Source organism: Micrasema longulum, unplaced genomic scaffold, assembly GCF_059751315.1.
Source record: "Micrasema longulum isolate JH-2025_06_02 unplaced genomic scaffold, ASM5975131v1 h1tg001028l, whole genome shotgun sequence".
NCBI classification, from domain to species: domain Eukaryota; kingdom Metazoa; phylum Arthropoda; class Insecta; order Trichoptera; family Brachycentridae; genus Micrasema; species Micrasema longulum.
Window position 1 is genome coordinate 754023 of NW_028278216.1, and position 24509 is coordinate 778531.

At 31.5% G+C, this 24509-nt stretch overlaps 1 protein-coding gene across 1 annotated transcript in view; it reads left to right on the top strand.

The window, feature by feature from the left end:
* LOC148277478 (kin of IRRE-like protein 1) overlaps positions 1 to 24509 on the top strand; it is a 203180-nt gene that overhangs the window by 164870 nt on the left and 13801 nt on the right. Inside the window, exons 8-9 of the mRNA XM_088232848.1 lie at positions 1862 to 2006; positions 2691 to 2821. Coding sequence (XP_088088974.1) covers positions 1862 to 2006; positions 2691 to 2821 — 276 coding nt within the window. The remainder of the gene's footprint in view (positions 1 to 1861; positions 2007 to 2690; positions 2822 to 24509) is intronic.

The window sequence follows — 24509 nt, forward strand, 5'->3', positions numbered from 1 at the left end:
CTGAGCCTTAAAATATTACGAGGAAGACAGCTATCTACAGGAGCCCCCCCACAACCTGAAACTGTGAGAGATGTGACTGACTGTGCTAGTCCCGTATAGGGCAATAAAATAAACGGAAAATATGTTTTTCTCAGTCATCAAATTTGGTTATACATCACCATCGTCTTCTTAAGACGGGCAGCTGCCATAAAAATATATGGATGGTTGGGTATTGCACGACCCGCCCAATCGAGATGGAATAAAAAATATATATATTAATACAGAATGGCACGTGGCAGACCAATATATTTAAAGAGGGCATTGCTCCCTTCCTTACTGTCGAAAGAAGAGGAAAAGAAGTTTATTTAACATCAGTCGCCATAGTGGAGTTGTCTATTGAAAGTATTGGAACCAGAGAACTCGCTAGTGAAAACACGCTTGCTGCGTTGTCTCGAGACGGAATCGTTTTCTTCTCTGACGAGGCTCATTTTCAAGCCAGTAAATATATCAGTAAACAGAATATGCGGTATTGGAGTGACACAAATTTTAAGGAGCTTCACCAGAGACCCTTACACTCTGACAGGGTGACAGTATGGTGTGCAACTTTCAGAATTGGGATCATCGGTCCTTACTTTTTTTATGAAAATGATCGAGCGGTTACTGTCACTTCTGCACGTTACGCGACCATATCCCGAGACTTTTCTTTGCCTCAGTTGGAAGTAACGGAGCTGAAAGACATCTGGTTTCAGCAAAACGGGCCCACAGTAAGAGTAACACAGTAAAAGTTTGCGTGGAGTTTTTGTGAGACATATTATTCGGGCGCCTCGTCTTACTAAAAGGCTATTTGAACTGGCCAGCGCGCTTTCCATATTTAGCCCCTTGTATTTTTTTCCTACGGGGAAACCTAAAACCTTTGGTTTACAATAATCATCCCAGTGCCTTAAAAGCCCTCAAAAACAACGTTTGAGCCCAAATCGCCGAAATTTTTATAGCAATGCTTTAAAAAGTGCAAGAAAATTTCAGAAAAGTGCTCACTCAGTATTTGGAGTGTGGGAAGCGCCATTTGGTCGATAGTTTGTTCAAAACTACGTAAACTTTAATTTTTCATGTCAATAAAACAGGAGAAAATAATAAAAATTGGTTATTGTGTAATAGTCTGCGTTTTGTTCCCTTTCAAAATCCACACAAAGAACACTTTATTGTAGAATTCCTAAAATTTTCAATAAGATCTAAGCTGATCATTAAAAAAATGTTGACAATAATTTTATGAAAAAAATAATTCAACGGCTAATATGTAACAAGGCAATATATTTATTATTAATTTATGTTGACTGTCAACTATTTTAATTTTTATAAATACATTTTGTGTGAAAAATACGGAGGCTTTTAATTCTTAATAATGTTTATATTACTTTTTAAATTTATATAACTCCTTTAACCTGCTGACAAGCCGATTTCATTTTCGTGTTTACCATCTTCAATAAAAAAATAAATAAATGCGTCTGCCGGGCGCTACCCTGTGTTATTATAATTTTTAACCGTTTTTATTAATTACTATGACATAATTATCATTCTGCTACTGTTTTTCATGAATACATGTTAAAAATCACAGTACCTTTAACATTGATAATTTTTGGTATAAACGCCACCTTAGTATTTGTCAAAATTATTTTCCCCTATTTATATAAAACTTTCAACCAATATTAACATTCAAATATCGGATTTTGTCTAAAACATTTTTTTACTGGAGAAAAGCTTGACCAAATTAGGAATACAAAAGACTTCATGAAATGTAAAGTAACACTATGAGCAATTGATTTAGAATAATGTACCTATTTCGCATTTAGTATTTTACTAATTTTGGTATTCATATTGTTCACAGGAAGATACACAAGATAACATGACTATAAGTGAGCTAAGCTTCGTCCCAACAACTGAAGATGGCGGAAGACCCATCACATGCAGAGCTGAGAATCCCAATGTAACAGGACTGTTTTTGGAAACCAGTTGGAGCATCAATGTCGTCTGTAAGCAAAAATAAGATAAAACAATAATACTTTACTATTTTAAGCAAAAATTACGATGGTAACGGTTTTAATTTTTTTTTCTTGCGACGCCGAATAAATGTTGTACTAATGTAATGTAGTTTAAATTATGCATATTTAGAATCACTCAAAAACGAGATGTTTCGCGCGCTATGCATACTTGCAAGCAATGTTTATTCGAAATCCAGTAGGCGAGTATGACGTGTGACGTCAAAATGACATTTCGCCAACAAATCAGAACTTGTTTTAAGTTCATAAGTTATATCATTAGAATCATAAAATTCCACTCTAAATATATTTTATATTCCTGACTTGTGAAATCACCTTATTATTCTCCTCATGTTCTTAAAAAATATATCATGCTGGTTGTCTTTGCGTTTGAATTATGAGTTTTTTCATTTCTCTTTCTTTTACTCCACAAAAACGTAAAAATTTATTTTTTAAAAAAGATATCAAAAATTTACTATTGAACATAAGAATCAAATTGGGATAAGAAACTTGGATCTCTGATACGCAATTTTTTAACACTACTTAACACACTTCTACGAGATCACAATCCTCTTTTTTTTATATTTATAATCTTTTTGCCGTTGATAACTGTTGTTTTTGAAACAGAATATGTTTTTAGAATTTAGGATAATAGAAGTTGTGATATTTTTTTTCCAGATCCTCCAGTAGTCAGCCTTGGACTGGGCAGCACGCTATCTGCTGAGGATATAAAAGAAGGAGACGACGTATACTTCGAGTGCCATGTCCACTCTAACCCACCCTGGAGAAAACTGCATTGGATGCACAACGTAAGTGCTTTTTTATTGTCTTTTATTGTTGAACATTCTTTTACCAGTACGAATGTAAAACCTAGCACTTTTTCCTAAACTGAGAAAGTTAGTACCCAAAAAAGAATACATTTTATATATTATTTACATATTTCATTTATCTTTATGCGTTTTTGTGATTTATTGAAATAGGTCTTCTTTTAGTCGTTTATAACCGTGTTACGAAACGAGAAACAAGTTGTGGTTGAACGGGGTTCGAACCTTGGACCTCTTCATCCGGAGACGCGTCACAAAATATGAGACAACAAAGTAAAATTTATTTGAAATATTTCTTTTGTATTTGTATTACTGCTTGCACTGGTGTTCTGAAAATTATTTTATAAACATAAATTAATTCATTTTAACAGGAGAATCGCTTTTATTAACAGTAAGAATGATTAAAAAAAATCGTAATATATTTAAAATATCCTAGAATGTAATGTTCTAGGATAGGACACGGCAAATAATTATCTTGTAAGGCACATTTTTCGCATTTGTAAAAAGTTAAAAAAGATCTTTAACGACAGTATTATTATTCTTAGGTAAACTAATTTTTTACACTCGTGGTTTCTGTTGACACTGAGATGAGTAAAAAAATACCGTTATTAAAACGAACATTATAATACCATAAAAAGCCTAAAATGAATCAGGGGCTAGGTTTGTAGACCTACGAAGCAAAAAAGTACTCTTTCTGTATGCATGGGCTTTCTTGACAAGTTGGGCGTCTTCCCGGCGACTAAAGGTGGAAGCTTGATAATGACGTCTTTTGTGCAAATTCCCTTGGGGTTGGTCGTCAGATTTATTCTGTGTAACAGGTGACGTAACACATTTATGTTTTTTAAATGGATGTTTTCTCGTAAAATAAAAATCAAGTTTTTTGGTTTACGGTTTTTTTCTACTTGACGTGTATCGTAAAACACCAAATTGAATTTAACTAATAAACGTAATAAAATAGTGGACATAATGATAAATCTTGTTTTAATATTTTTTTTCGCCGACTATTTTTACATGAATTTTTTTTTTTTCAATCTGTACTAAAGCTACGTTTTTAAATGCATATGGTAAAAAAAATATGACAAAATACGTGTCTTTACTTTACATATTATTACATTACCTTGAATATTTTATGTGTACAAAATATTCTCAATCAGCCAAAATTCTGGTATGAGGGGATATTGTATATTATGACATAATAATTTAATAAAAAGTCCATAAAATAAAAAAGTCTATAAAATTACATCGCATATCACTCGTCGTACGGGGTGTACAAACGGTTTTTTTAGATGTTTTTTTACGTACGTAATTCATTTTTTAAGTACGTAGTACCCATATGTTTTGTATATCTTTAAAGTCATTAGAAAGTTAATTTTAGAACTTTGTTGCTGTATACACAAAACTGTTTCTTTTTCTCTTTATCCGAGGTTGTTCGTTACTTAAATAATTTGCCGCCCTTTTTTTTTAGATGTATGTTGTACATAGTAAAATTTCATTTAATATTCGTGTTTATTTTATTATTTTTCATTTTAAATACCATTTTTACCATTTCTGTGCAAAACAACTCATCTAAATGGAGCATTTTGATGGAACATAGTTTTCAATTGGCAACAACCGTGGTGCAATGGTTCAGTTGACTGTTCTACCACAACAGGGTCTTCTTACTATTTTTTATCATTTTTATTTTGATACAAACAAAAATTTACTATGGTAGGGGTGATAACATTTTTTCGTGCGAAGTCGGATACATTTTCTACAAAGGTTCAAAATATGCGTATTTTGTATTACCCCGAAAACCAAACGTTTCGTGCCCTATGTGACAACGGCAAGTATGACGTTTTCGCGCTTTACTTGTACCCAATGTTTATTAAAAGTGGCTTCAAAACGATGTGACGCCAACTGCGACGAGTTTTGTATGCGCTCATTTTTTTCACTCATTTTAAACTCGAAAGTAATACATTTGAGTGCATTGATAATTGTTTCATTCTTTCTTTCTTTTTCCACATCCGCTTCTAGGTCATGCATGTGGACATCACCAGACGTTCGTTATAGGAGGCTTTTGCGTCCGTTCTCAGTCTTTAATGTTAGTTATAAAATTGAACCACCTTATGCCTAATAGGCTCTTTAAGCACTTACTCTCAAAAGTCAGAAGTTTGGTGTTTTTAGCTTTAGGTACCCAGGTGGCAGGATTCACACCCATATAAGAGTACTGGCATTATACAAGAGCTAAATTCATTTTGATCGAGTACAAACTAGAATTCCAGATAACATGCATGGTGTTAAAAGTTGCCCCAGCAATTCCTATGTGGATTATGAGCTCTTTGTGCATGCTACCATTTTCAATTTTGTGAACTCCGAAGTATTTTAAGCTATCAACTTTCTCGATCCTCTACAAATTATTATAAAGAGGCTGATCAGGGTCAGGACAGGATTCATCGCACATATTCTAGTTCTTTATGGTATTAGTATTAAGATCCAGGCAAGCAAAATTGCCCTGCAGTTTTTCAACAATTTTCCGATCACCAAAAGACTTTTCTAGAAGAACAGCATCGTCTGCGTACTCCAAGTCAATCAACTTTTTTCATATCATTAGAATCGTCAAAACCCACTCCTAATACATATTTTATCTTTAAAGTTATTCTTGATTTGTAAAAATACCTTATTGTTATTCATTTATTTTACGTTGATACCATGAATATTTCACATTTACTAGCATTCATCAGTCGGCTATTACCGAATGTCTCCTGCTGAGGAATTCGACCCTTAGGGCCTAATGTTATCGGCCCCCATAAAAAAAATATCAGAACACACTTACACTTTACATAATTTGTAAAAGACTCTCATCTTACGCTACGAAAATTATATTTACAAAAGTTTTATCTACTATTTTTATCGTTTTTCATAAGTTTCAACCAAAAAACTTTTATTAGAAAGCCTATCATAATATCAAGTTAAGAGTTTTATTTAAAGTTGAAACCACTTAATAAGTTTACTTCGCCTTGAAAGTTGTGTTTCGAGAAATCGTAAAGCTATTGCTGTGTTATTAAAGTTGCGTAATCTTTTTTGGGTTTACGTTTAGCTTAAGGTTTTATATAGAGGGCGGAGTACACGACACAAAAAACGGTGCCGAACATGTAAGGTGATAGAATTTCGGTAAGAATTACTGCTGTTTAACATTTCATTATTCTTTTACAGTCACATTCGTGTTTATAATGAAAATTGTCTACGCTACGTTCCAGTTATCTTCATTTCTGCGGTTTTTGTGGACTGTATAAATAAATGGGCCTTTGATGATGGTTCAATCTTTTTTTGGTCGTTTGTTGAAACTTGTTTAATATTTTGGCAATTTTATTATATTTAAGCAAAATAGCCGCCAACTTGTGGGTGACAATTACTAGCCAGCGCTAACTTTGTGGTTTTCTGTGTTAAATAAATATTGTAATATGTTTGGGCTCTAAAATATCTTGCTTAGAATTTCATTTACCTTTCTGATCATGGTCTTTCACGCTTTTCTCAGGAGAGAACACTTTCTTTTCCTTGACATAGCACATCATTGTTCAGCTATTCTTTGGAATGAGCTACCTCTTTATTTAAAAAATGTACTTTTTTATATCAACGCTACACTATAAAGAGAAGATGGGGTAAAAGTGGGAAAAAAAGATGGAGAAGAAAGGAAAAATTCAAATAATCATATCGTAACATTCCAATTGTTATTTAAATTCGTTTTGCCTGTAAATAAATAAAACATTTAATTCGTCAATTGATAAGCACCAAATATTTCATAATAATCATAAATAAATAAATATATATTTCATAAGTAAATAAATATTTCATAAGTGATTCATTAATTACTAGATGATAAGTTAAAATATTGACAATTTTAAAACATAAACATTTATCTATGACTTTACGTACGTTTTTTAGAATACTGCAGGAGGCCGCTAAATTAACTTTTCGGTAAGGTTATCAATCCACACCCATCTCTACCTCCGCGCAGTACCTCAATGTTTTCAGTAAGCTCAGTGTTACGAGTAAGGGCCCTTTGGTCCCAGTTTGTCAGGTGGGCTCTTTACGACAATAACTCCGCCAAGGTATCAAGTTAATTTTGAAAGGTTATAATAGATCACCAGACTCCTTTCCTTGGCGAATAAAAAAAGCCAAGTAGAACAAGTCTATTTAATCATGTCAAACATATACGTTACAGAAATTTCGGTTAAGGCTGTAGTTTGGTAAAACGCAGGCAAAATAAGGAAATTATATGATTTTGCCATTCCAAAACGAATGTTTTTTTTAATCACGCGATAATAAATATAAAAAAATAGATAACAAATTTAATTTTTAAAGGTATTTGTGTTAAAAAATGTACTTAAGATTCATGTTTAAACATTTATATTTCTTCGATTTTCTAATTTGTTAAATTTTTGGGAAGTTGAAGATCTTATTCTTTTATTGCATCAATGCAAGAGATTCACCTGACCAAATTATTTCACCAATACGGATAACGCCAACGTCTGAATATATTTTTTCATTTAATTTAAGAGGGAATATTATTCATAACGTTCTGTCATAGTTTATCGTTTTTATGACTTAAATGATTCTAAAAACGAAAACCCATGTCCTAAAATTGGATTTTCGTATTTTTATTTCATAAATTTAAATATTTTTTATTATATTTTTATACCTTTGTACATAATTGGTTGGTTGGAAGAAATTGCCATTTGGCAATAAGCCCGCCAATGTTCAAATAACATTATGTACAAAAAGTTAAATAAATAATAAAATACAAAACAAATCATTATTAAAAATGTTGCTTGGTAAAATTAAACCAGACAAAATGTTTATTATTATTATTACTGAGATAAAAGATATTCCACTTTGAAATCTATCACATGTTTCCGAAATCGTTAAATTTTTCGAAAAATACAAATTCTTTTTATTTCTGAAAAATGTGATATGTGATATATGAAATATCGTGGCTCTGTCTCATCGTTATACTTCCTCGGAGCCAGGTATAAGCATGAAATAAGTTAATATAGGCGCTATTCCAGCTCTATATATACCGACTATAACCTTATGCGATGTTTAAGTTCTCTACTTTTCTCTATCTTTCTTTGGCATCATTTTTCACCAGGTTTATAAGTTTATAAGGTTAACACCAGGTATTTTTAAAGTAAACTTCGAATAACAACGTAACATTTTTTCTGTAAATGTGATCAAATCATAATAAATTGTGAAATTCGAAGTCCAAGATTAATTTGACGGAATAAATAATCCCACGCGAAATCGCGCCCTTAGTCTTTTGTCAGCCATTTATCACATTTCCTATATTTGCTAGTGCTAAATCATGTTTGGACACAATGCGACAGAATCCGAGCGACAGGCGATTTAATTTTGTATCCGACAAGGGACGTGTCACGCGGGCAAATTAATGGCGCGACACTTATTCCGACATCGGCTGGATAAGATTAACCAATAACAATGTATCAATGATTATCGGTCTCTGATAATTCGCCAATCGGCGTTATTCCCGCGCACACGTGTCGCCTTTGACTCTCGTTTTGTCCAATAAATTGAATTAATGAGCTTTCAAATAAATTGACGAGATAACATCGGCCGTCTATTGTTTACTGAATCGGCAATGTGTAGCGCTTATTAGGGGCCATTTTAGGCAAACTATCCATAGAAACGGCTCTAATAACACTCTCGTATGGCTTTTGGTGCTATATTACCTTAGAAATAATTCTGCATCCGTGTTTCAAGTGGATACTCGTTTCCAATTCAATTGAAAATGTTCTTACAAAAAACCAACTGGTTATTTGAACATTAAAATATGCACGTGAATTTAAATCGCTCTCCGTTATTTAATCATTTGAAAAATTTAAAACCACTATAAAAATAATGTAAGTAAGTATAACCGATTCGGGAAAGTTCGGTCCCTTTTGGCCTAAATTTATTTGACAATACTATTGTTTTGATGTGTGAAAAATTCATATCTTAAATAAAAGCATTACATAAAATTTAAATATGATAACTAAAATATTTTATTAGAAAATAATAAAAAAAGACATATTACCCGAGAGATGGAGAACACTTTTAAGGAGGAATGTGGAAGACTAGGCATTTACAGGGCTTATGACCTGCCATTGGCTGGTTTAAGTGGCTACCTTTACACACTGAGTAATATTCTGCCATTCTGCTCATGTTTGCATATCCATATTTCTTCGATTCTTCCATCTTCACTACCTCCACATACTCGAAAACCGTTTTGAAGACTGAGGATCTTCTTATTGGTTCGGCTTGTACAAATGGACATTTTTTTTGTCAATGAACGAGTTACATTTTAAAATATCAAATTCTTAATCTTTGATTTGAATTTAATTTATAATCTTTAGACCCCTTAAATTATATAAAAGGCTTACGTCAAATATTGGCATTCTTCATCATGATCATATTGCAATCAAACGTATGGTACCAAAAACTGTGTTTACAAAATATTTCTACTATTATTTATTCCATTTACTGTTTTTTTTTTCATTAATTAAAGTAACAAAAATAGTACGCACAATGTTTATTAATAATACCTATAAAATACTTTGTGCAAAATCTGCCTTTGTATTTAAATTCAATTATTTCCGTTTTTTCAGTGCCAAAATACGAAATGAGTAATAACATTCATATATGAGATTTAACAAATATGATTACATAAGTTAATCACAAAGTTCATTCAATAAATTGGTAAAAATAACTGTTATATAATAAATTGGAAAACACAAAAATTCCCGGCAGCCAATAAGTTATAGAAAAAAATACTAGAATGATCCTTACTAATACAAAGTCAATAAAAATTTACGTAAAATATAAATTACATACATAGGTTTCTGATCTTCATATAGTAAAAATGAATACAAAACCAGGGTAGATGCAATATGAACCGAATTATTTCATTTGAAACACAAAAGTGCAGCCTGAGGGTTGGTGTTTGGGAATCTATTCTGGGATCAAATTGTACAGAAAAAAATACATGTTTGAAATCCCCTTATGTTCCGATGCATACTTTTGAACCATGCTATGTTTAATCTTAAACATACTTTATTGTATTGGAACAATACAGCTGTAGGTAGATAGTTTTTATACACATTGATTAAAAATTAAACAAAAAAACATTTTGGTTGACGACTATCTTAAGAGTTTAGAAAAATAAAAGTGTGTTTATAATTTTTATGAAAACTTTTGAATAAAACTCCCGTTGATCTATTAAAATAAGTCCTAACCCTTTTTTTCTTACATCTCACCACATCAAATTACATACCTTAATGTTGTTATAATTAATAAAATTTCTCCACTGAAATTTTTATTACTGCTAATATTGCTTCAATTAAATTTTATAAACTACCTTTGGTTTAAAATTTTCTCTTAGTATTGCTTTCTCAAATTTTAAAAATTACTTGATATTATTGTTATTCTTTCTTTTTTCTCAACTGCGCTTGACATGTTTTTATACTTTTAAACTACTTTTAATTACTATTAGAATTACTTTTAAAAATAATATATTGCTTTTCTTATTACAATGTGTCATTATTTTTAAATGTGTTTTTTAAATTATCTTAAATTTGTTGTCATTTATTTCTTTTCTTCTCGTCGTTTCTTTTTTGAATTACTTAAAATATGTAAGTGTGTAAATATATATATATATATTTGTTTTTCCTTTTTGAAAATGTTTTATTTTTGCATTTGAGTGTGTTTTTTTTATTCTTATTTAATAAAATTCTTACCTTTTATATTATTTATATTATTTCCATTTGTATAAGTAGTAACTACAAAATTTTTAAATGACCTTTTACATTGATTTTAATTTATAAACTTCTTTTATTTATGTTATTTTTCCTTTTTTGCGCATAAAAAGTCAAAATAACTGTATATACTACAAAGCTTTGTAATTGTACTAAATGTTTCCTCAATAAAAGAAAGAAAAAAAACCTTTTCAATATTTGTTTTCTACAATTTTATTTAATAGTACATTAACGTTGCTGTTTTTATCGCTACTAAAGTGGGAACAGTGTACTTTAGCAGTCAAATCATTATTATGATTTATATGATTTTCTCTTGAATGTGCATTTTTAATTTATATGCAAAAAATTATTATTGTCTTCGAGAAATTTCAATTTCTGTTAAAGAAATAATTTTGAACATTTTATTATAAAGTTGCTTTTCGTTAGTTTCTTTTATTGAAAAATGCTTTAGGAAATTATTTTTAAAAGTTTGTTTATTCCAACAGCAACCGAAAGGTAATTAACCTTCTGTTTTAAAAATGATATTGCTTCCTTCGTGCATGAACTAAAGTTTAAATTGGCCTTAATCAAAGCATTTCCCATAACTTCTTTCCGAAAACACAAAACAAGTTTTGGCGAGATGGAGTAATTTTTTGCCCCTGAAAAAGCCAGGCAACTTCGTTCATATTATTTCGAATAAGCGGTAAGGATTTTCTAATAAACGATTAATTTGTTTCGAAGCTTTTACTTTTAAGAACTTGGAAAAGTATTCAGTTTTTCTTTGTTAGTAGTTGAACACGGAACTGCCCTTATGAAATACATTTGAAGTTAAATCTTATGTTAAACAACTAACAAAATGATGGGTTTTGCTTCCTGAACTCGGGAAATATTATTCCATCCTTTCTTCTTCTTCTTCTCCTTTTCCACATCCGCTTCTAAGTGGAGCATGTAGACATCGCCAGTTGCCTCCAGGACACCCCTATCGCCAACCAGCACTCTCGCCTCCTCCCGCGTCAATCCAGCGCCCCTATGTTCCGCCAATCATCACCGGCCTCCCAGAACGGCGTAAGCCCGCAGGTTGAAAGAACAGGCAACTTGAGTTAAGGTTCTCCTGAGGCATGCCTAGCACGCGTCCAAGCCAGGTCCACAGCCGTATTCTCAACACGCTCGTTATAGGAGGCCCAGTAACTAAGGCCCAGACCCAGACGAGTAGAGTTTTCCAGCAGTTTGTCAACAATTTCTTACCTTAGCTTTTGTGCGTCATAAAAAATGTGGACGCGTTAACAGGCTTATTTTAATAAGCCATATCTTATTACCAACCAAAAACACACTTGTGTTAGTCATGCTTTACATATATGTACCTACTTTTTTAAACATTCGTTAAAAAAACTAATGCGTTTTAAAAAAAAAAAAAATCTCGACCAATCAAGTCTGCTTTTGATTGGTTAGAAGACACAGCTTTTAAGAATAAGGCGACTTATGTACATTTATGTTGATTAAAAGACTTCAAATATATTTTTTAATTTACCTATTTGTAGTAATCGAGATTTATGAACTTACAACAATCCAACTGCAATTAAAAAAAATGTACTATATTTCTTTTTTTTAAATATGATTGAAAATCAAACTTCATCATAATTTAGTTTCATATAATTTAATATATTTTCACAAAAAACTAAGTTCTCGGTAATATTCGTTATTCTGATGCAGGCCACCAGCCACTACACAGCTTTACATGAAATTTTTATTAGCTGTCTAGTGCAAGAGCTGTGCAAGAGCTGTGCAAGAGAGCATGCCCCGCGGTGGCATCAATTTATTCATTCATTGCCAGAACAATACCCCTTGCGGTGCATCATAACAGGAGCTATTTCTATACAAGGGTGTCGGAATAGGGGGGGTTTACGTAGACTAGCACTAGAAACGCTCAAAGAGACATTGATTTTGCTCGTGAATATCTCCGAGTTTTTGACGACAAAAACCCTTTAATAATCCATACAAAGTATTTCTAGGAGGCTAACCAGTTTTGCACTTTGTAGTTGCAAGTACTGTATTATAGTCTTTTTCTACCCTAAAGAAATTTCATCAACCCATCGTGTGTTTGATATACAAATTGTATAAAGACTCATGCGCTTTGTAATTGCAAATTGTGTGGTTTTTGGCTCTTAGCTGTAAATTAAATTTGTTATCAAAATAGTTTACATAGTAACGGAGAAAGAATCTCAGATTTGCACGTTGTATCTAAAGCGCCTTCGAGGTGGTATTTAATGTATTTTTTGGAAAACAACAGTTTTACCTACAGATTTATAGTTAAAAAACAGATATAGTGTATACACTCAGAACCAATAAGAGATTTCCACAAAGTGTACAAAATACGTAAAGAAAATATAATACATATTATATAAATACGTATAAATTTGTACGTGTAAAAAAAAATTTTTATGAACATATTTTTTTATTATAAAAAAAAAACAGTTATTGTTAATTGAGCGAGATTGGCGCAAGGATGCATGAAGAGAGGATAAGGAGGGAAAGGGAGATGTACATATTTATTATTATAATGTCTGTTAAGTTACATAATGCATTTTTAGTGTCAATTATATATCTGACAAAATAATGTGTGGTCCATGTTTTCAAATTTTGGATTGTCCTTTGAAAAAAGCCTACGAAAAAAAGAAAATTTTTCGTGTAAATGATAATCAGATTCTTTTCAAGCAAGAAATCATTATTTTAAAATAAAAGAACCTTACAAACACGCGTGAGTCATCAAATAATAAATATTATTTATTTAGTCAAAAAATATATTATATATCTCTCTGTTGCATTCTATATAAAAACCAAATATAATTTATAATCGTTTTAAGCATAGTTTTTTTGGCAAATGTTTTTTGTTTTGCTTCAAAAAAAAATTGTATTTTTGAAATATTATGCATGGATCAATATGATATGAGTTTTTTAATTTAATATTTTATCTACCGTCGTAAGTTTTTTAAAGACATTTAGTACTTATTAACTTTTCTACGCAAACTTCAACAACGTTAGTATTTTTAATAATGTTTTTATGCACATATAATCTTATTAAAAATAGTTTTTTAACTTTTTACTAGGATATTTATTTTTTATTTTTTAAATTGCGTAATTTGTTCTCTGATACTGGATTCGATAGTGAAAATCGAGTATTAAAATGAATATTTTTTTTCAAAAACCTTTTTTTTTATTAAATGAAATTAAATCATTTTACACGCATTGTTTATTGACCAATCGGATACTTCAAGTTCTCGCTATTTTTTTCGCGAAATAAATTTTATTTAAAATGGTAAAGAACATGTCATCGACAGTATTGTCCATCGCTAGCGACTACTTTCTCATCTTTCTGGCAACATACAAATACCATCTCGAAAAAACGACTCATCTTTTGAGGTTATCTACAAATCGAGCCATTTTCGCATTTTCTTAAGGATGGAATTGCTGTTAAGCCAGGCCACTAGTCATCAATCGGAACAAGCAGTGATCGGAAGGAGCAACGTCCGGGGAATACGGCGGGTGAGGTAGGATTTCCCATTTGAGCAATTTCAAGTATGTTTTGATGGGCCTTACAACGTGTGGCTGAGCTTTGTCATGCTGCAAAATTACTTTTTCATGTCTCTCTTCAAATGGCTTATGTTTTGAATTTTTCCTTCAACTAAGCATTCAAACGCATAAATTATAGTCGATAACGATGTCCCGTGTTGGTTTCGTAGTGTTTGAAGAGCTCATAATACACTACACCATGCTGATCATGGTGCAGAGCAGAGATGTTGATGATGATGTTTCGTAATGTTTCGACAAAGCCTCGTCACCGTAAGTCTCTACAAAAATTATATATGCTTAAGCTGCAGATTTAAAAAAAAATAGCAAATCAATTAAATTCCCCAATAATTCTCTTTTTTGCACGAAATTCGACATGTTTAACGGTATAAAAAATGTTCACTACACTTCAGCGAAATAACAGATACTGTCATTTCAAGCCTGATAGTTAAGCTTTACGATAAAGTTGGTTGTAGTGTTGTCCAATGTAAAAAATATGAGATAACACCATCTGTCGGGAATTAGCAAGAACTTATTCCAGTCTGTATTATATAAGAATAATATTTATTGTCAAACACAAATATTAATTCTAAAAATCTTCATTTTAATGCAAATCTCAAGAATAAATATTGCGATGGAAGTCAAATTTCTCTTTAATACATAAAGTTATTAAAATCACCGTATTTTGATCCTCTTTTAATTTGGTCGCAGCCATTTAAAAACATGAAAACCCGTTCAGCGTTAAATTTCTAACAAACCTAATTTCAAAGACAATGACACCTACCATGAATATATTGAATTTCCATCCATTAACAAGAATTTCCGATATTTTGGTATTTTCAAAATATGTTCCTCACAAATTTAGTAATTAATTTCATTAGCGCTGGGTTAAATCCTTTAGCAAACTGCTAGAGACCCGTTTTAAAATACAAACATGCATTTAAGCATACATTTCCGGTAAATGAAAACTAAAAACAAAATAGCGACAATATTCATCAACATCAAACCGTTATCGTTGCCCAATGATACATGGGGCATTGCATTATTAAATCAAATGCAGATTACCTTGATCGTATGTTTCAAGAATGCAAGGTGATCAATGATCATCCTTACGCTTCAGGTACCAATCCAGGGACAATGAAATAATACAAAATTTTATATTTTATGCCACCTTCCGGAAATCGATAATTGGGAAAGTAATATTTAATGTTATTTTTAAGAAAAATGAATATTTATGTTCTTATGATTTTTCAATTTTAGGGATCGTTTTTAACGACTTGTAAATAACTAGCTATAAAAAAGGGCAATCAAGATGTTGTAAAAGCGGAGTAGCAGAGCGGGATCCGAACCTCAAACCTCGGACCCGTAAGCCTATGGCCCAAGCTGCAAGACCACAACCCGGTTTTACATTTCTAAAATTTAATTTGATATAAAAATTAACGCCATAGCGTGTTATAATTTCTCGAAAGACAGAAAAAAAAATTTTTTGAGTCATTTTTCGTCCGCAGTATTATTCACTTTAGGAACAATAAGTAGTTACAAAATATGTCAAATATTTATTCAATGCTTTATGAGTATTTTTTTAAATACTAATGGCAAACAAAATCAAAATGTGGTTAATTCTCAGAAAACTTGTCTAGAAGGCCATTTCAGCACCAGCACAGCACCATTTTTGAAAAGACTTGTTATTTTTATGTTTATAATTATATGATAAAATAATAAAAATCAACGACATTTTTACTTTTCAACAAACTTGTTTGAAAATACACAATAATACTTTTTTTCTTTATTGACAAAAAATGTCGACAAAATAAATATAAAATTACAAATAGTTCGCATATACATTATTAATCATAACGTTTTTACCTCTCTAATAGAGTAAAAACTCATGTTTAATTTTGATTTCCCACACAAATTCATTAAAAAGGTTATACAAATGTCATGCACGCGGCAAATTTTCTCCAACCTTTTTTTAAACTATTGTACGTTTTTTTAATAAACAAATAAATAAGAGTTATTAAATTAACGGTGTGTTGATTTCTCAGGAATCTTGCCTGGAGAGCCATTTCAAAATATGACAAGTTTCGTTATGGGATGAAAATGTTTTCGCTGAGTTCCCACTTCAGTTATTAAGTCCGCGGAGCACGGTCTACATTGTGTTAGCTTTTATATCTCGGCTCATGTTCATAATAACCAGTAAAATCTCGGGGTATCATGCTTCGCTACAGTTGCATCTAGTCTCCAACGAGACTTTTGAGCCAAATATTCTACCACTTTCTTCAATTTGATCAAAGGAATTTTGCTGATCCTATATAAATAAAAGCGCTGCGTTTGAATTTTAAGCTTAAACATTTCTTGTTAAATATATATTTGAAGCACTAACTTTGTAATTATTTATTATACTAAAAATGAAAATAAAACAACTTTGTTTTAAACAACTAATTGATATGGAAGCTAGTTATGTTTCAAAATCGTTTGGTAATAAATATGTGGTAATAAACGAAGTCGTTTCATTTTAATTAAAACATTTATTTTTCATTTTGCAAAATTTTTCAAGCACTTGTTTACATATCTTATAATATTACTTAACATAATGTAAAAATACAGTTATATATTTTTATATTATGTTAAGTATATATATACCTTTTTCATGAAAATACTCGTACCTTCATACCTAATCTATTTTTCAGACATGAATACTTGATTCAGTTGAGTCGACTACTAATTTTAATATAAACTATTTAGAGTTCTAACAAATGTATTACTTTTAATACTACGACGTTGCGATCCTTCCTCTGTATATGATGGTAACTTGAAGTCATGTTGAAGCCAGTAAAGTTAATTTTCCAATTATTTATTTGGTCCTTCACTTATAGTACTACAATCACACAACTAACCCGGGTAGGCGGAGAGGGTGGACCGCCATGTACGTCTTTCCTGACATACGTTTTTATGTCTTGTCTTACATGTCCTTCGATTGAGTCATCCTTTAACAAGACCAAACTTGAAATTTTGATTAATCTGATCAAACCACGTCATTTTTAGTTGTCCTAAACCTATACTACAAAACCTTTGGTTAGTGTTGGTAAAGAGTAATTTATTTATGCATGTTATAAGCAAACGCAAAATAATACCAATATTCTACTTATGCACAAGGTTTTGCGGCTGCAAGACGCATTAACGAATGACATTCACTTAAGAAACCTAAAAATGATTGAAAAAAATCTACATCAATTAAATTTTTAAATAATGGAAATATAATTATTTTTATTTACCATAAAAATTTGGTAAGGTATAGAAACTAAAAAACTTTTAATGGATTTAATTCTACTTTTATTTTTTTAAATATTTGTGACGCGTTCCGTCTTGTTAGGACATTATCAAACTAGGTTTCATATCGTCTATGCGCGCTGTAGTTGCAAGACATGCTGTAATCTAGCTCCTGTCTGTTATCTGTTGTTGTTAAATTATATTGTCATTGGAAACGAGGGATTAAAATCCCAACTCTCCATGCACTGTGTAGCTGCAAGACATTTATTCTACAGTGCTTTTGAGGTGATTTTCACAAAAATAGCGTAATACAAATTATCCACAAAAACAATAGTCAAACAATTGAAGTAGTGTGACGTAGCAGAATACATTTTTTAAATTTAATTTTTTATTTATATTTAATTTAAATTATATAAAAGGTTCATGTTTTTTTTAAAATTCTATACATATTTTCTTTTACACAGTTAATCACTTTAGCAAAATTGCTGTAAAATAGTTTATATTTTTACCATAAAATATTTACTTTGTGTAGTTCGTTTGGCGAACAGAAGACTCAACTTCAAAGTAAATTTCTACAATTTAAAAGCATTGTTCAAGCAAATGCTGCTCTATTATTATTTTAGTATTGTTTTAGAGCACAAATGTAAAAAAAAAATGACATTAATTTAACAAGAGAATATTATTAATCGAAAGTTCGATCACGAAAAAAAAACAGCCCTTGCATAATATTTTGAAACACGTTTTTTTAAATTTTTTTATCGTGTTCCTATTAAAATCATTCCTAATCCTTCACTAAAATATCCAAAAAGTAATCAAAAAATAATTTGACAAGTGTAAAAGTAAGAGTCACAAACACGCGACAAAATCGTAATGTTACGTTATTGATTCTAATTTTCAAAGAGTAACTCGTCTATTAAACTTCACCCTTTCTACACCATCCCCTCTCTTACCCTCCTTTAATTCCAAAATATTATGGCGTCACTCTTACATCGTCACGTCATGTAACATAATCTCACGGGAACCCGAAAGTGTAACTCGACTGACATATTAATTATCAGAATCCAAGCGTGAGTATTGTCATTTCGCATCCATCACAATCCGTTCTGTTAGAGAATTTCGGCTAATTTTATTGATAATTTATTTACAATACCAGTAAACTTCCATATTTACACAAATTTTTACTTTCAACAAAATTAACAGATGACGAAATCGAGAAAACGTTTTTAATTAAAATTTCAAACAATGTATTTCTTTGCATCGTCAATCAAATAAAACCATTATTTATTTAGTGTACAGTAGATTGTCCCTTATTTTTCGACTTTAAAATTTTTTAATGCCAACCCTTCATTTTGGTTTGAATGGTTCTAGAACATGCCTATACAAAATTTTGTTGAGATCGGAGCATTCTAACCCACGCCGACTTGAGCGCGAACTCGCAAAAAACGCAAACAAGTGTAAAGATATTTTAAGCATCTAAGTGGGAGAACTTATGCCTTCAAATACGTTTTCAAAAAAGTTAAAACACTAACACAATTAACGTTGACCAATATTCCGACTTTTGACATGAACACTTTAAAGTATTTCTTAGATTTTTAGTCAAGCCATGTCTTTCTCGGTCTTCTCTGTTTTCCGCATCCATCAACATTCACATTGCAAATATTTTAAGCGTTTTTTTGCAGTCCATTCGATCTACATGTGCGGAACTAATGTGGAACTCCTTTCTTGATTTTGTCGATCGTGCTTATCTCAGACTAACAGTAAGGATTTTTACATTTGTGCACGTATCATATCAATCATATTTCCGAAGACACGGTTTTGTTATCTGAAGCTGGTGACTGTTAATCTGTTTCTCAAAAATCAAACTATGGTATGAACATTACTGAAAAATGGTTTGATGAGGATCTGCTAACTCGCAATATTGAAAAAACTTAATACCTCACGTTTTGTATCATTAATAGTGCAATATCAAGCAGTGCGTTTCACCTGGGAATTTTCTCTGATAACGCATGCCAACTTTTGAATTATGTAGTTTATATAGATCATCTTGGTGTTTTCATTGATCTGAATCTACGATGGGAGGCTCAGATCCAGTCACTGACTTCTAAATTGAGAAGACTGTGACATATTTTCTGCTCTTCTAGATATATTTTGGAAATTGGCACTCTCAGAAGTGTGTACTTTGCTCTGCTTCAATCCTCAGCTACCTATGGAATAGCTGGCTTGGAAAGTACGGCATTCATCTTAAAGCCTCTAATAATTTCACAGAAACTATTACTTAGAATGATATTCCGCCGTCCTCCAACGTATCCATCAGAACAGTTGTTCTAGTATATTAAGGTTTCGGATGTGAGGCAACTTTACTTAAAATAGGCACTGACACGCTTCTGGTCGAATAACAAGGAGAAGTCTCAGCAAAACGTTTGAATGAGGTTTTCCCAGGGAATTAATTATGTTAAACCAAAAACCCGGACAGCTTTTGCTCTGAGACACCTCTTCTTTATCGCACCGAGCGTGTTTAATGTTTAATGTTTAAAAAGGTTTCAAACTTTTTACCAAGCTCTTTCTTTTACCATTTTTAATATATTTACAACTTTCAAACAATTTTTTTTTTTACTTACGCACCCACACACACGCACTCTCTCCCTTATTACGCATACACACATTCACATACACATGAATACAAACGTCACACACATACAATTACGTAAATTCTTTTCTTATATATTATGTGTCATTAGATTTACAGTGGATTTTTTTATTTGGCTCAAGTGTTGTTAATATTTTTCTACTTATTTTGTTTATTTAATAGCTGTAAAAATCCCAAATAAAATAAAAAGAGCGTATAAAGCTCTTAAGGACAAAATCAATGTTTCAAAAAAGTTTTTTACGACTGAATAATGAATTTAACCTACAAGGATTGAGTCAAAGTTTCGAATGATTTTTGGTTTTTTAGCGGGAGGAATTTGAGTGAGAAACTCCCCAATGGTTTTTCAAATATCTGAGTTAAATTAATTTCAATTTTATTTCTAAATGTACTTCTATTTTTTTTATTGTAAGTTCTTTTGTATGTTGATATACTCTGTACTTTTTAATTAAATGTTTTGGTTCTGTTTAATATGTATTTAATTTATTTAATTTTTACAATACGCCCAAGGGGCATTAACAAAAATTATACAGGTAAGTACAAACATAGTAAGTAATAATTTTAAAAATAAACAACGCTTTTTTTGTATACATGTAGAAACAAAAAAGCATACTGCAATGCAAAATATGTAGTGACATATTTGTTTTTAAAGTGTTATGCGTTTGTACTTTCATCTCAACTCAACACAGGACTTTGGTTCCATGGAGTTGGGATTTGTGTCTCAATAAATGTTTCATAAATATATTGTCAATAAAATAATAAAATAAAATAAAAAATATGAGTGATCGCATTTTGACTGCATTCGTCCAGTTTCATCTTTGTTTTTCCAATTCCATACGTAATAGCTAATTTTGCCTCCTGTGACAAGCATTCACCACTATTTTATTTTAAACGTAGTATTTGCTACTTTGTAAAGTGACAGCTTGTTTCTTATAGCAGAATAATTGTGTTAAATAATAATAATTGGCAAATACGTTGTTTTTCAAGTGTCATATTTGGAATATTTCCCCCATGGAGTTTCGTGTCTGCAAATTGAATGTTCTGCTAATGTTAACGTAATGGTACTGTGACATGAATCGCCGATAAAAATGTAAACTGGCTGATATCCTGACTATCGCTTATGACATAAATCTAACACGAATTGCATGTTACTTGATGGCATGACATTCCACTACGACAGATATGTATTACTGTAGCTCTGTGGGGACATGTTTACGTCACCTTTCAACCCAAATAATAACAAAAAAGATGAGTATGTTTTATGTACGATGCCATTTTCATATCTCCATATAAAAAATTATCCATGTCTCATACATGTCAACTCTTAAATAACAAAATTATATAATTATGACATAGAACATATCACAAAAATATCTTGGCACATTTTGCTTTAAAAAAAAAAATATATGCATTATTTTAGAACTGTGAACTAAATTAATTTTTATATTAGAAAAAGCAAAAGTTTAAAGGTGAAATATGAAGGATGAATTAGATCATTAAGTTAATTTATATTACACCCAAATTTTGTTATAAATGTTTTTTAGACCCTTTAAATAAAACGGACAAGACAAGCTACAGAAAGTGACTTGGCGGGACTTGAAATGGCAAAATTTTAATTTTTATACCCTTGAGTTTTATGATAATATTTATATACAAAAACTTTTTACACATTTATGTTCAAACAACATTTATGTAAAAAATCTTTTTAGGGAAACCTTTACATCATTTAAAGAATTAAAAATATTATCACTCATAATTCAAAAACTATAATAAAACACTTTTTGTTTGTACCAAGTATATAAAACTATTACTCCGGACTGTTTTTTACAATATCTGTGTAACATATTTTATTTTGTTACATTGCTTAAAAGTATTTTTTTTCTTAATTTTTCTGGGAGTTGTGGTGTATTTTTATAACCTCCTTTAATTTCCCCTCTTTCCTACTAGCTGACAAGTCTCTACATAGAGACTTAGCGGATTAATCCGTTTTAAAAAAAAAATATATATTTGTTAATTTATTTATTTATCGTTCATTTTATAAATTAAAGACTTCAGAATAAACAAGCTGGTAAGATTATTCAACAATAACTCAAAAAACGGAACGACCACGCAAAAGGATAAAAATCTTTTCAATTTTTATTTAATTTGAAAACATTTCAATATTTTGGTACTCTAAAAATTGGATCATTAAAACCAAATAATTTTTAAGGCTTCCCAGAAAAACCAATTATAGTATTTATTTTTGTAACAGAATAATGTTTTGATTTGTGAAAATATTTCTAAAAAATTTTACAGATTTACGGATTTTTAAAAATAGTCAGAATAATTGGAAAAGAGCGTTTATTGTTCGATAATTGCAGTTACAAACCATTTGTTTTGTTCTTTTTTTTAACAAATAACCCATTAAAATGGTCTTATCTATAAAAGTCGTTTGACGGAAAGCTAGCCTTCGATAGATGGCGTTACATTACAACAAACATCATACTAGTTTTGACATCTGCCATCCGACACATGACGTTTGTCAAAATTTTAAGCAAAAAAAACAATTAGTTTTGTTTTTACGGGCGTTGCAAACAAGCAACTTTTGTGTTTTGTGAAAAATGGAAATAGTCGAAAATTGTTCAGTTATTAAATTCCTTCATAAGAAATGAAAAACAAACCAGAAATCGAAGACGAACGGGATGCTGTTTATGGCAAGTATGCACTTTCGCTAAGAATTTTGGAAAACAGAATTCGACTGAGACCGTACGAGTTTTTTTGATAATGACCACCCAGAGCCCTCAAATATTTTACTAAACCAAAAATCATCAAAAAAATCAATGATATGATTATGGCAAACTGTCAAATCAAAATTCGTAAGTTAGTGGAGGCTGCAAACATATCAACTGAGCGTGAGTCATCATATACAAACATTTGGATATGAAATAACTATACGCGTGATGGTTGCCGCGTTTGCTCACTATTGCCCAAAAACTGTCGGATTCGGATTAAGTTTTTGGCATAGATAAAACGTAATCGAAAGAATTTTTCAGTCGATAAAGCATGGGAAAATAAAATTATTCGCCGGAGATAAAAAAAACAGTCTCAGCTGTTACGAAAACGTGGCTAATTCCCACCGAAGATGGCAAAAATAACCTTATGAGCCGGTAAGGTGATGGCGACTGGTTTTTTGGGTAGTGTAAAGCATTCTCCCTAAAACAAAAATTTGAGATTATTACGCAGCATTATTGGATCATTCTGATACCAAATTGAAGAAAAAAGGCTCTGGTGTAGCTTGCAAAAAAGTTCTTCTCCATCATGACAATGCACTCGCTCATAGATCAGCCACTGTGCAGGCAAAACTGAACCAATCCGGCTACGAATTCATCGGCCACCCACCATATTCATCAGATCTAGCCCCTTGTGATTTCTTCTCTTTCTCAAACCTAAAAAAATAGCTCGCAGGATATTATCTTTTACTCGTCCATTCCTGTAACGTAACCGGCGTGGCGTTGCAAATTGAACTAAATCAATTAATATCTCGGCAACTGCTAAAAATATTACCACGATTTTGTAATTTTCAAGTAAACCTAAACACATCAGAAAAAAATATATTCCGCCGAGAATGTCTATCGGACGCTCGTGGAAGTTGATGGTTGTGATGTGATGAGTCAACAAAATATCACGAATTGGGTTAGGATGTTCAGAGATGGCCGTACTGATATTCACGACGAGGCAAGGAGTGGGAGACCATCAGTGATTTCTGATTAGCTTGTATAAAAAGAACAAATGCGAAAGAACCCGAATGACTTAAAAACTTTCCTGACATCTCTCTCTTTGTTGAAATTGTGTCGGATAAACTTGTGGGTGCCCAGAATTCTCACACCGGAACACCATCAACATCGCGTGAACACCACGCGTGATTTTTTTTCTATCGTTTTGCGCAGGAAGGAGAAACTTTTCTGGACTCTATCGTGACAGTGGATGAGATGTGGGTGTGTCAAAAAACCATACAAAACCGCAGAAGGAGTGCTGACCTGAGGAGTACGCCTCCTGCACGGCAGCGCCAGGTCCCACACCGCGCGAGTTACTCAGGGTTTGTTGACATTGTTTGGCTGGGATATTGTCACCCACCCTCCCTATTCACCCGACGTGGCGCCTTTGGACTATTACTATCTCAATCTCGACGACAATTACGTTGAAAAATAGCTTAACATATTTGTGAATTGTCGTGTGAATTTCAATTGGATACAAGCATGTTTTGATCCTAAATAAATGTTTTAACCTTATTTTGTGGATGACCCCCCGTATTTGGGTATATTAGATAATTTTTAATAAAATATTTTTTCGATCAGTATCTCCAAAAATGACAAAATATCAAGTGCCTTAAGCCAAACATAAAAAAAACATTTTCAAGAGATAGATGTAATCTAATTAGATCACTAAATAA